Consider the following 12,175-nt stretch of genomic DNA (forward strand, 5'->3'; position numbering starts at 1 on the left):
TAACAGATTCTCTTTATGCTTATAAATTGCAGTAATTCAGAATATGGGCCCTGGAGTCTGGGTGAAAACCATGCTTAGAAACTTGATAAATGAGTGTTACTCATTTTTCAGTTGATCGTAATTGCTTATAAAATGCTATAGAAATGTCTGAAATCTCTTTAAACCTCAGTTTTCTCATCTGCAAAACGGGAATAGTAATGTTACCTTCTTCATAAGACTACTATGAGGATTAATGAGATCATCCACATAATTCTCCTGACTGGCACACCGTATGCACTTTAACATGTTAGGCATTATGCCATTTTCATTTTACAAAGTTGGGATCATATTGTAAAACTGTCAGTAAAATACATTATTATTCCAATCATCACTGGACATTTTTACATGATCTTAAATATTTTCCATAATGTAGTTTTTAATAGTTACACAGCATTTTACTATAGAGATATAATTTAGCTAATTCTCTATTCTGGGACACTTAAGCTGATTCCAAATTTTCACTATTTAAAAAATTATTGTAAAATTTCACGCTTATTTCTCTAGGATAAATTGAGTGGCTGGGTCAAAGGCTGGGTCATGTATACTTTGATGCCTTTCATCATATCCTCTCCATGAACTAGATTATACCCTTGGATAAGAATAATGTTAGGAAGTAAATAGTCCACATACATGTGAAGTTTTGTAGGTCTGATTTACCATCAGCTTAGTGAAATACTCCCCTCTATCCCCTGCCTTTTTTCTCCACACCTGTTCCTACCTTCTGGTCAGCAACATCTTACCTCATTCCCTAAGAAAGCTTCTCAGTTCCAGGCTTCCAGATGAGCCAATCTGCTTACAACTTTCTGATTTGCTGGGGACTCTTTACTTACAAATTCATTTCCCTTGAAGCCATAAACTCATAGGATTTTAGTATATTAGAAATCCAAGCCCCTCATCTCACAGATGAGGAAACTAAAGTTGACGGAGCAAGTGATTTGTCCAAGTTGGTCCTCTGGTCCATGCTGTTAGACAGCTAGGCTGGGTTGGCTCATTTCTTTATCTCTAATACCTAGTTCAGAAGTTAGCACATGCAGACAGTCAGTGTTTGGTGAATGAATAACTACTTGAAGTGACTTACAGCCCCCAAGGATTCTAAACTGGAAAGGACCATAGAAGTGTGGAAACTGAAGCCCATATTGGTTGATGAAATGTATGTTGTCATTTAGCTATTAGTGATAAGTTGGAATAACACATCAGTTTCTCAATTCCCAGGAGAGACAAGGAGAAGCCAAGAGAAGGCTTTGTGGGGTCAGAGAAGGTAATCCCTTCTCTACATGTGGGGACATCATGTAGAGAAGGGATTAAACTAATTCTGCCTTGTTCCAGAGAGCAAAGCCAAGACAAAAGAGAAATGGAAGTTGCTGGTAGGCCAATTTCAGCATAATACATGGAAGAGCTTTTTAATGGTTAGTACTGTCCAAAATAGAAACAGATTTTCTAGAAAAGAAGTTGCCCCTAATTTGAAGTATTCAAATAGAAACAGGGTATGTTTGAATAAACAATTTGTTAAGTGTGTTTGAAAAGAAACGAATTTTGTTCTATGTGCCTGGTTGGGATAGATAACTACTAAGGCCTCTCCAAAACTAAGGTGAAATGATTTTATGAACATATGTACACATACACACCAATGGATAAATGAATAATTTTTTCCTTATTGATATGTTATTTTGTAATTAGGTCTTTTGAGTTGAACCCATTGTGTTTCTCATTGTAAATGGGACCAGATAAATTCTAATGTCTTTACTGACCCAAGATTCTATGGTTCTAAATCATCTTTTTGGTGATAATTCAGTGTGCTACACATAGTACGAATTCAAAAGATGAATTTAAATTAGCTCTTAAGTCTGGAAAAATCTACATTTAAGATAAATTGAGTTACAGGCTCCATGAGTTGAACAATTTGATTGCACTCAGCTGGTCTAAGTCAAATATATCAATTGACCACATTCAAGAACACTAATGCATTAACTTTTTTTAAACTAAAAAGGGATAAAATTAAAAGAAGAAATTTGGTGAATTGTATTGTGACGAGATAAAGTTGTTCTTATTGGATTGATGAATGATGATATTAAATTATGGCTAGAATTATTTCCTAGACTATAAAACCTTTCAATATGAAACTGCAAATATGACTTAATTGCACTTCAAGTATGGAGTTACTGAACGACTGCTCATAGTATAATAATTTCATCCAAATCCTAGTGGTAAGATAGCCACATAAATGAACCATATCACAGGAATACTTTAAATTTTCAAGATTTCAAATCATTGATGGAAATAGAGATCCTAAAATATTCATACTTGGGTTTGGTGAAAAGCTCTACTCTTACATAGCAATCTAGCAAAGCTTTGATGAGTATCATAGATGGTGTCTGTAATGTACTCTTTGTGATTCCAACCAGGGAGGAAATTGATAAAAAGACAGCAAAGGTTGCTTCTTTGGGGGCTTCTCTTCCTTCTTTCCCCTTTTCTTCCTCTTTCTGTTTATGCTTTTCTTATTAGGAGGCTAAAAAAAAGGGGGGTGCCTGGGTGGTTCAGTTGGTTAAGCGTCCAACTTCAGCTCAGGTCATGCTGTCACGTTTTCTGAGTCTAAGCCCTGCGTCAGGCTCTGTGCTGACAGCTCAGAGCCTAGACCCTGCTTCAGATTCTTTGTCTTCCTCTCTCTCTGCCCCTCCTCTGCTTGCTCTCTGCCTCAAAAATAAACATTAGAACAATTTTAAAAAAGAAATAAATATTCAAATGAAGCATTTCATTTGATTTATCAACATTGCCATTGTTTTGGACAATCTTAATAGTAAAAATTTATGACTCGAGTCAAGATGGGATATCCACTGGCTAGAATATCTCATAGAATACCTAAGCCTTGCTTTTTGCCTCACTCAGTTAGAAAAATGTATATTTCAGGAGGAACATGAATTTCTCTGCCTTTCAGACATTGTGCTGGATGCTAGAGAGACAGAAATATCAAGCATGAAACTTGGCCTCACAGAGGCATAGCAAATTCATTGCATAGGTTCATCATGGAACACAGATGAGGCTCAGAGATCTTTCTGACCCAGGACTTCAGACAGATTGTTAAGCTATCACAGAATTGGCACAGGAATTAGCATTTATTAGTCATCCAAGTCAGAAGTTCTCTGGTAACAGATCTTATTCTAATAATCATTATCACGGTTACTTCGTGTCATTAAAGTAAGACTCATTTCATATGTATCCTGCTGAAGTCTGAGTTTTTGAATTCCACTCCCAGCAACATGAAACAGAAAAAATAATTTAAAAAGAAAGTTACCTCCACTGCTGCTTTTGCCCTTTCAAATTCTTCTTCCAAGGAGTGGTTTCTGGAAAGTAATGCGCTTCCCCAGCGCTGTTCTTTGGTCAATCGAGCCTGAAATAAACCAAATGCATGGTGTTATACTACTAGAATTACTGAATACAAAAGTACAAATATTTTTCCTTTTCTCATATTTCCCTACAGTTTAAGAAGCATCTGCAAAGGATGCTATTTTTGGAGTACTTTGCAAGCATGATGTTACCCAAACTGGGATGGTACCAAAATGTGTATGAGCCTGCATGCATGATTCTTCTAAGAGTGGGTCTTAGCCCTGGTCATGTTAAAACCAAAGCCCAGGCCCAGCCTCCCAAAGATCTTACTTTCATTGGTCATGGTTCTAGGCATTGATATCTTAGTAGCCTTCCAATAGGATTCTAATATGCAGCTAAGATGGAGAATCTCCATTAGAAGCCTAGACCTAAAAACTGATATTCAGGCTTCCAGTTAGTTAGGACTAGCTTCAGGTAAAACTAAGCTGCAGAGATGGAAGGTGCTGCTAGACCTTTTTCCTTACATACACAGCAGATCCTCATGGTGAATTCTCTTTCCTTTGCCTTCCCTCTATTGGCACACATCTGCCTCATGACCAATATCCTCAGGACATTGCTCTGTTAAGTGGTAGTCACTTAGATAAGATCATGTTTGTTAATGTCAACAAGTTTGTCACAATTAACAGACATTGTGAAAGACATCTTCACTTAGCTAAATGCAAATATTCAGAAGACCAGCCTCCAGCCCCACAAAGATCTGCTGGAATTTTTAAAATGTTGCTAATTTAAAAAAAATTTTTTTTTAACGTTTATTTATTTTTGGGGCAGAGAGAGACAGAGCATGAACGGGAGAGGGGCAGAGAGAGAGGGAGACACAGAATCAGAAGCAGGCTCCAGGCTCTGAGCCATCAGCCCAGAGCCCGACGCGGGGCTCGAACTCACGGACCGTGAGATCGTGACCTGAGCCGAAGTCGGACGCCCAACCGACTGAGCCACCCAGGCACCCCTAAATGTTGCTAATTTTTAATTTCACAAAAACTAAATACATTCTTTTTGAAAAAAATTAATGTTTTCAGAATCATGGAAAATAAGAGGTGTACCTCTAGAACTTCTTGTTGGTTGCATATATATTTATGTACCCTAGACAGTAACGTGTTACAAAAATTTTGGCGACATCAAGGGTATGCTATTCTGTAGCTTACTTTTCTTCATTCAACAATATATCTTGGAGAGTGTCCATATTTAGTATTTATAGATCCACTCTATTCTTTCCCAGGGATTTCCTAGTAAAGTATATACTGTGGTTTGTTCAGACCTTTCCCCACGAGAACTCAGGGTGTGATTTTTTTCTCCATGTAATTGCTTATTTTCTTGTCTATCTTTCTGCTACACTGTGTGATCCATGAGGGTAGGATTTTGCCTGGGAGCTTTTGTTCTCCCCTGTACCCAGCCTAGGGCCTGACAAGTGATGTATACCCTAAAGATGCCTACAGACTGCAGGATGAGGGACTGTCCTGATAAAGCAGCTAGACCTTGGGGAACAGGAAGAGGGATGCTTGTGGAATGAAGCTCTCTACACCCTTTTATTGCCTTTTACCCAGGTGTTTGATTACTCTTCTTTAGAGATGCTCAACCTTGGCTTCTATGGGGGTTACTTGAACAGGCCTGGGCCCCACCCTAGACCAGTTAAAGAATTTCTGGGGGTAGGGTCTGGGCACTAAATGTTTAAAAGCTCTTTTGGTGATTTTGAAAAGCAGTCATGTATGAAAACCATTGTTCCACAGCAAAACGTTGCCCTTCACTGAGCACTTACCATCTATATAGCTCAGCTGCTTTTCATTTTTTTCTCCATCATTGCTGGTTCTCAAGAGGACCCCTACCCCCTTATTATCACACAGTTGTAATACCAGAGCTCACTACATGCCAGATGCTGCCTCAAGTCCTTTAGATACTATAACTCACTTTGTCTTTTCAATAACCTGTGAAGTAGGTATTATCACCAACTCCATGAAATTGAAGCACAGAAAGACAGAAAGTGAATTAACTTGCCCAACATCACACAGCTAGTAAGTGGTAGGGCTGATGCTCTGAGCCATGTTCATAACTACTGCACTATACTGCCTCTCACAGGAGGCTGTGCTCATGAACCTCTCAGAGGTTCATGCACGGTTGAGGGAATCAACCAAGAAGTCCTCAAGAATATAGTGGGCTGAAAACAATAATGATGTAATTGTTATGCACAAGTAAATTGTTATGCATAAATAACAGTCTTAGACTGTGTTTCGCACTAATGAACAAGGAAGGTTAATTTATTGGAACCTTAATTCATGTTTTCTCCTCGATATATTCACTGCTGTGTCCCTGGTATCTCCTACAAACAGTAGCTGCTCCATAAGCAGTCAGTAAACACTTGTTGAAGATATGCTGTTGGAGAATATGTGAATGAATTACTTAAAGGTATTTCTCTTCCCTACTCCCAGAACACTATGTGTTCTCAGTCAAGGTTTCTTGGTAAATCTAAGAGGCTAAGGGGAACTTGTAGGAAATTGAGAGGGGACTTATTTTTTGGTTCTGTGCCTGGAGTGGCAGAGGTCTGTGTTAGCAAGGCCCTGTGCCCTGATTCTGGGGAAGGGGAATGACTGCAGGGTGCCTTAGCGGAACACCTAGTAAAGAGCTAGGCCTGTTAGCAACACAGAGGTAAGGCCTCTGGAATAGTGTGTGTGGTCAGAAGAGGGAGGGCGATGAGGACACATCCAAGTCTGCATGGGCATCAGTGCCTCATTCTCAGGTGGGCCAAGCTCAATGACCACCATGAACAAGCTCCTTCTCTTGTTCTCTGGGCCTTGTGAAAGCTACTACTTTCTCTCAACCCAATAATTGAGGCGGGGCTGGGGGCAGAGAGCTCCAAAAACCTGTGACAGGTTCCAGAGATTAGGATGTAGACACAGATCTTTTGGGGACAGCTGTTCATCCCGCTACCACCCTTATCTGACACTCTTGGGTCACAATACATTTCGGTCACTTTACAAATATAAAGGTGCAGATGGTTTGCAAATTTTTAAAACTGGTAAGTCGTTAGGATGGTATAGCCTGGTAACAAAGTTAACACCAAAGATGATATGATCTTATTGTCTTGTAGAAAGTTAACCAATCTTATATCAAACTTGGAAATCTTTTTCTGGCATTTCTTTCCCAACCATTTCTGTTCCTTTACTTTGGAACTAACTCTTTTGTCTTCCTGCTGGTTCCCTCATTAATGAAATAAATAAATAAAATTTAAAAATGTGGACACATGGTGAGAAATAAGCTGTGTATTTATATAATAATGTCATAAATGACCCATGAATGGAATGAGAAGATAGAGAAAGCACTAATATTTTTGTCCCAAGGCATCTCCTTTTATTAGAGGCACTTTTTACCAGTGAAATATGATCTGTCTTGCCTGTGAAGCCTGACCTAACAGAACTCCATTACTGTCACTGGCTTCCCTTCATCAATGTTTCACGACCCAAGTGGATTATGAATCACAGGACGCAAAGGGCACCATATATCAGGAAGAAGAGGCAAAATCTCTCTCTCAGGATTCTAGACTTACAGTTCATATTCTCTTTGCCGCTTAAAACAGCAAGTGTAAACAGAATCCTACTGTGCAAATGAAATTTTATTTCAGTAGTACAGTTACTATTTAGGTAAGTGCTATTTTCCAACCTAGTTAGAAAGGCCTTAAGTCATTACTAAGACAAGTTATTGTCTACCTCACATTTTAAAGCCATTTATTTTGTCCAAGGAAGCTAAGCTAAATGTTATAAAATATAGAAAAACACTGCAAACAAAGGCAGTTTTCAAGCCAAGAGTAATATGCAACTAAAAAGGTTCTGAAACTTTTCAGCCCCCAGACATGCTAGTTTAGGATTGACAGTGAAATACGGATTCTAACACCTAAAGATCAGCCTTTCTTTCAACCAAGACTTTTTTTTTTTTTTAATCTAATTTCTTTACAGGCAAAAAACTGTCGTCTGGGAAAACAGATAAGCAATGCTGGTAAACTGCAGATATTGTTTAGTACTTGACTAGAGGAACAGTCAGCAAAACAATGATAGCCATAAATTTGAGTTGTGGCTGTTTTGGTATCACAGTGGCTATGTTAGTAGTTCTCAAGCTTGAGTGGGCATCAGAATCATTTGGAAGTCTTGTCCAGACACAGATTGCTGGGCCCCACAACCAGGGTTTCTGCTTCAGTACGTGTAGGTGTGGGAGTGGGGGCCAGAATCTGCATTTCTAACAAGTTCCCAGGTGATGCTGATACTGCTGATGTAGGGCCCCACGATGAGAACTTCTGATCAGATGCTGACATTCCGTGTAGGCAAGTGGAACTCCGGAGTTTACAAATATGCTCTGATGTCGGCATTACTTTGCATCATCGCATGATTTTGAAAAATGCTCCACAGTTACAACAACCTCCTGGAAGTGCCTTGGCTTTAAAAATAGTATTTTAATTGGTTTAAGCTAATTGGATTTTAAGGTATTACACTCTCTAAAGAAAAAGGATTTTTTTTTTCTCCCGGCTGCTGTTTGTTCTGAATGATAAGCACTGGGTGAAGGATAAGAAGAATTAAATAACTCTTTAAGAATATTGTTTTATTCTCTTTATTCAAAATTATGATTTGAAAATTACTGTATTTGTAGCTGTGGTTGTCCTAGCATAATAACCGTTGGCTAACCTCTATGTCAGTCTTTTGTAACTCCTTATACACTTGCCTTTACATTACTGCTAGAGATTTCCTAGCAAAACACAGTTTTAAAAATCTCAGTATCTTTTCAAAAGAGATTGATGGGGAATGGGAGCTGCTTAACTGTAGAAAGAAAAAATATCTTATAACAACTAGCAGACTTTGGGTAACAGCATAACACAGTATTTAAAAGCATAATCTTTGGAGTCAGACTGCCTGGGGCCAAATCCTGGTTGGATTTAATAGTAACTGGTGACCTTGGACAAATTACTTAATCTCTATAATCCTCAGTATTCTCACCTGCAAAATGTATATTCACTTACAGAGTCCATACAAGAATTGAGTACAATAACTCATGTAAATGCACACACAAAATGCTCAGTACATAGTAAGTGCTATAAAGCTTAGCTTTTGTTATCACCTTTCTGGTTAGTGCTTGTCAGGTGTGACTTTAGAAATTCATTTAAAAATTATCTGTATCTAGGGCACTTTAGTGGTTAATAGAGACTAGTTAGATTCTTTTTAATTAATTGATTTATTTTGAGAGAGAGGGAGCATGTGCACACACACACACACACACATGTGAGTAGGGGAGGGGCAGAGAGAGATGGAGACAGAGAATCCCAAGTAGGCTCCACAGTATCAGTACAGAGCCCAACATGGGACTCAAACTCACAAACTGTGCGATCATAACCTGAGTTAAAATTAAGAGTTGGACGCTTAACTGACTGAGCCACACAGGTGCCCTGAGACTAATTGGTTCCTTACACAGAACAGATAAACTCTTGCCTCATTGAGATGGTCACAGTTTTTTCTTGATCAGTCAACAGATATTTATTGTTGAAGGTACACACAAAAAAGTCGTACCTTATGTGTCAGAGCAAATTTCTAGAGCTTTGTGCAAGGTGGGCACATATGGTTCCCATCTCCGACCATTATGAAATTCTATGTTGTAGAACATTGAAGCAAATCAGTGCTGATTTTGAAAAGAGAGGGATAGTCTATTATCATGAGTAACTAAAAATTATTTTTGAAACTAGCTTCCAAAATGATAAAAGAATAAAATTTTGTTACGTTATTTTTATTTTGATCTGCTCTTTAGTTAAACAATAATTAGCCACTACTTTCGAATTGTTAAATTTGACAAGAGTTGTTTCTCCTCTGTTAGTATTCTCTTATTTTTCCACTTCAGCAAGTATTTGTTGAGCCCCTACTATGTGCTGATTTCCTACTATGCTGAAAGTGATCTTCCATATTTCTTTCCTTCCTTCTTGCCTTCCTGCTGTTCTTGCCCTTCTGCCTTTTCTTTGCTCCTTTCTTCTATCTTTGCTTCCTTCCTCATTGGTAGCTCACTCACACCTCATTGGTGTGCTGTCAAGAGGGAAAAAGGGATGTTGGTTTGGATCCTGCACTGTCTTCCAACAAGCAAAACTACATAGCGTACCATCTAATTGTTTCTAATAGACATAAGGTCTTGATACTTCTTATAATTGAACTCCTTTTTCTAATTTTTTCACTGCCTTACTTGTAGCTTTTGGAGGGTTGACATTCAATCACATTTGCTGAACTGAAATGGGCTTAAATGCAAACTATTAGCATTGCAGAGAGTAGAGGTTCAGAATGAATTTGGGAGGGAGGCACAAAATTGTGCATGGCCTCAGATCCGATGGCAATCCTAATTTATCTTACAAAGCTTCTGGAAGAAAGTGATATTCTTTAAAATCCCTTAACTCATCTTAATCCTAGAAATGTAAGTAATAATCAGGGACTGCAATGAGAAGGGAAATAGATGGTTTGTGAGTTCTCTCGGGTGAATAAGCTTGGTGTAGTTGATATGAGGTGGCTTGTGGGTAGGAACAGGGCTTTAGAAGCTGATGGGTGATTTGAAGGCTGGCTCTTCTTCCCTTTGCTACTTCTCTTTAAGGTGAATTTCTCATGTGAGAAATGGGGATATTAATTTCCAAGATTATTGCAAGAATTTCAAATAATATTTTGAAATATTTCATTTAAACACATGAGGTGTGTAATAGGACAGCTATTAAGAATGCATTTCTGTTTGTATTGCTCCTTTAAGAATTTAGAAAACATATCTGCACTTGTATCTTAAAGTTACAATTGTTCAGGGGTGCCTGGGTGGCTCAGTGGGTTGAGCATCTCACTTCAGCTCAGGTCATGATCTCACAGCTTGTGAGTTCAAGCCCCACGTAGGGCTCTGTGCTGACAGCTCAGAGCCTGGAGCCTGCTTCAGATTCTGTGTCTCCCTCTCTCTCTGCCCCTACCCCTCTCACGCTCTGTCTCTGTCTCTCAAAGATAAATAAATGTCAAAAAAAATTAAAAAAAAAGTTGCAATTGTTCTGGTTTGGGATACTGCCAACTTGATGGAATTATGATTATATGGAAGGAAGCATTTCCTATGTGGAGGTCAGCAAAACCAGAGAGCAGCATAACTATGACTAAGTACTGGAGAGCCTGGTTCCTGCAGCTTCTCACTAAGTCCAACTTCAATTGGCAAGAACCCGTCTTGGAGCTATCCTTCCGGTGTCCAGACTTGGCAAAGAAATGCTTGACTGTCACTTTCCAGCAAAAGCTGGGTTCATTTTCTTTTGCCCCACCTCTATCTCAACCCACTTATAGAAAAAGCTAATTTTACATCATTACCTGTGTTTTGCCTCAACATTTCAAGCATTTTCTAATTTTTCAGATATCTTTAAACAATTAACTTCAGGGAATACTAATTACATGGTTGCGTGTCAAGAAACTTTGTTGTTTTATTATTTTTTTTAATTTTTAATGTTTATTTATCTTTGAGAGAAAGAGAGAGAGAGAGAGAGAATAAGCAGGGGAGGGGCAGAGAGAGAGGGAGACACAGAATCCAAAGCAGACTCCAGGCTCTGAACTATCAGCACAGAACCTGACATGGGCTCAAACCCACAAACCACGAGATCATGACCTGAGCCAAATCTGACGCTTAACTGACTGAGCCACCCTGATGCCTGGAAACTTTATTCTTAAATACATAGAGATTATATAATTTATCATAATCTCCTGCCACTGATTAGTGTATTCAAAACACTATTTGAAAGAGACCAGACTATGCTTTTCCTGTTCTCCATTTTGAAAAGAAAAGGAACTGATACAAGAATTCTCCGTTTTCTTTGTGATTCTGAAATATAATTTTTTTTTGAAATATGATTAAAATTTTTTTTAATGTTTATTTATTTTTGAGAGAGAGAGAAAGAGAGTGCAAGAAGGGAAGGGGCAGAGAGAGAGGGAGACACAGAATCTGAAGCGGGCTCCAGGCTCCCAGCTGTCAGCGCAGAGCCTGATGCGGGGCTCAAACTTATCAACTGCAAGATCATGACCTGAGCCAAAGTTGGCACATAACTGACTAAGCCACTCAAGCGCCCCTGAAATATGATTTTTAAATAAAGCTTGCAAATAGCTCCTCACCTGTTACCTGTTGAACCTAAGATAATTTATGTTGGTTTGAGAGAGAAGAAAACATTTCCTTGATTTTCCCATGAGCTATCTGTGTGATAATGGAGCAGAAATAAGTTTTGGTAAGCTGAAATCGTTTATTTGAATAGTCTGCAAGCCAGTTTTAAGTTGAATTTTTATATCACCTTCATCATCTTATCTACCTAGAAAGATCATATATTTAAGGGCAGTATGTTTCTAACAGTTAAAACACCTTCCTGTCTTTTATTACAATTAGGTTAATCAGCCTATGCTCTTGCTGCTTTATTTGAGTGATTTAGTATTTCAGATGATTAAATTCCCCAATTCATGAAATTGTCCTTATTTAACCATATGGTAGACTTAAAACTAGGAGATTATGATTTTCCTAGTTTAGAAAAATCTTGAAAAGCATGCAGTGTTTTTAAAAAAGCAAATTAAGGGGGGGGGTGGTGCCTGGGTGGCTCAGTCGTTTGAGCATCCAGCTTCGGCTCAGGTCATGATCTCACTGTGAGTTCGAGCCCTGTTTTGGGCTCTGTGCTGACAGCTCAGAGCCTGCGGCCTGCTTTAGATTCTGTGTCTCCCTCTCTCTCTCTGCCCCACCCCTGCTTGTGCTCTGTCTCTCAAAA

The 12,175-nt window shown here is 38.7% G+C and overlaps 1 protein-coding gene across 12 annotated transcripts in view; it reads right to left on the reverse strand.

Annotated features, from left to right (window-relative positions):
- The window catches only part of PEX5L (peroxisomal biogenesis factor 5 like), a 228,479-nt gene that overhangs the window by 65,084 nt on the left and 151,220 nt on the right, over positions 1-12,175 (reverse strand). For all 12 annotated transcript variants that reach the window (XM_040480841.1, XM_040480844.1, XM_040480840.1 and 9 more), the window contains one exon: positions 3,329-3,424. In XM_040480841.1, coding sequence (XP_040336775.1) covers positions 3,329-3,424 — 96 coding nt within the window. The remainder of the gene's footprint in view (positions 1-3,328; positions 3,425-12,175) is intronic.

This window comes from Herpailurus yagouaroundi, unplaced genomic scaffold, assembly GCF_014898765.1.
Source record: "Herpailurus yagouaroundi ecotype Mexico unplaced genomic scaffold, PumYag 159, whole genome shotgun sequence".
In the NCBI taxonomy this organism is placed as follows: domain Eukaryota; kingdom Metazoa; phylum Chordata; class Mammalia; order Carnivora; family Felidae; genus Herpailurus; species Herpailurus yagouaroundi.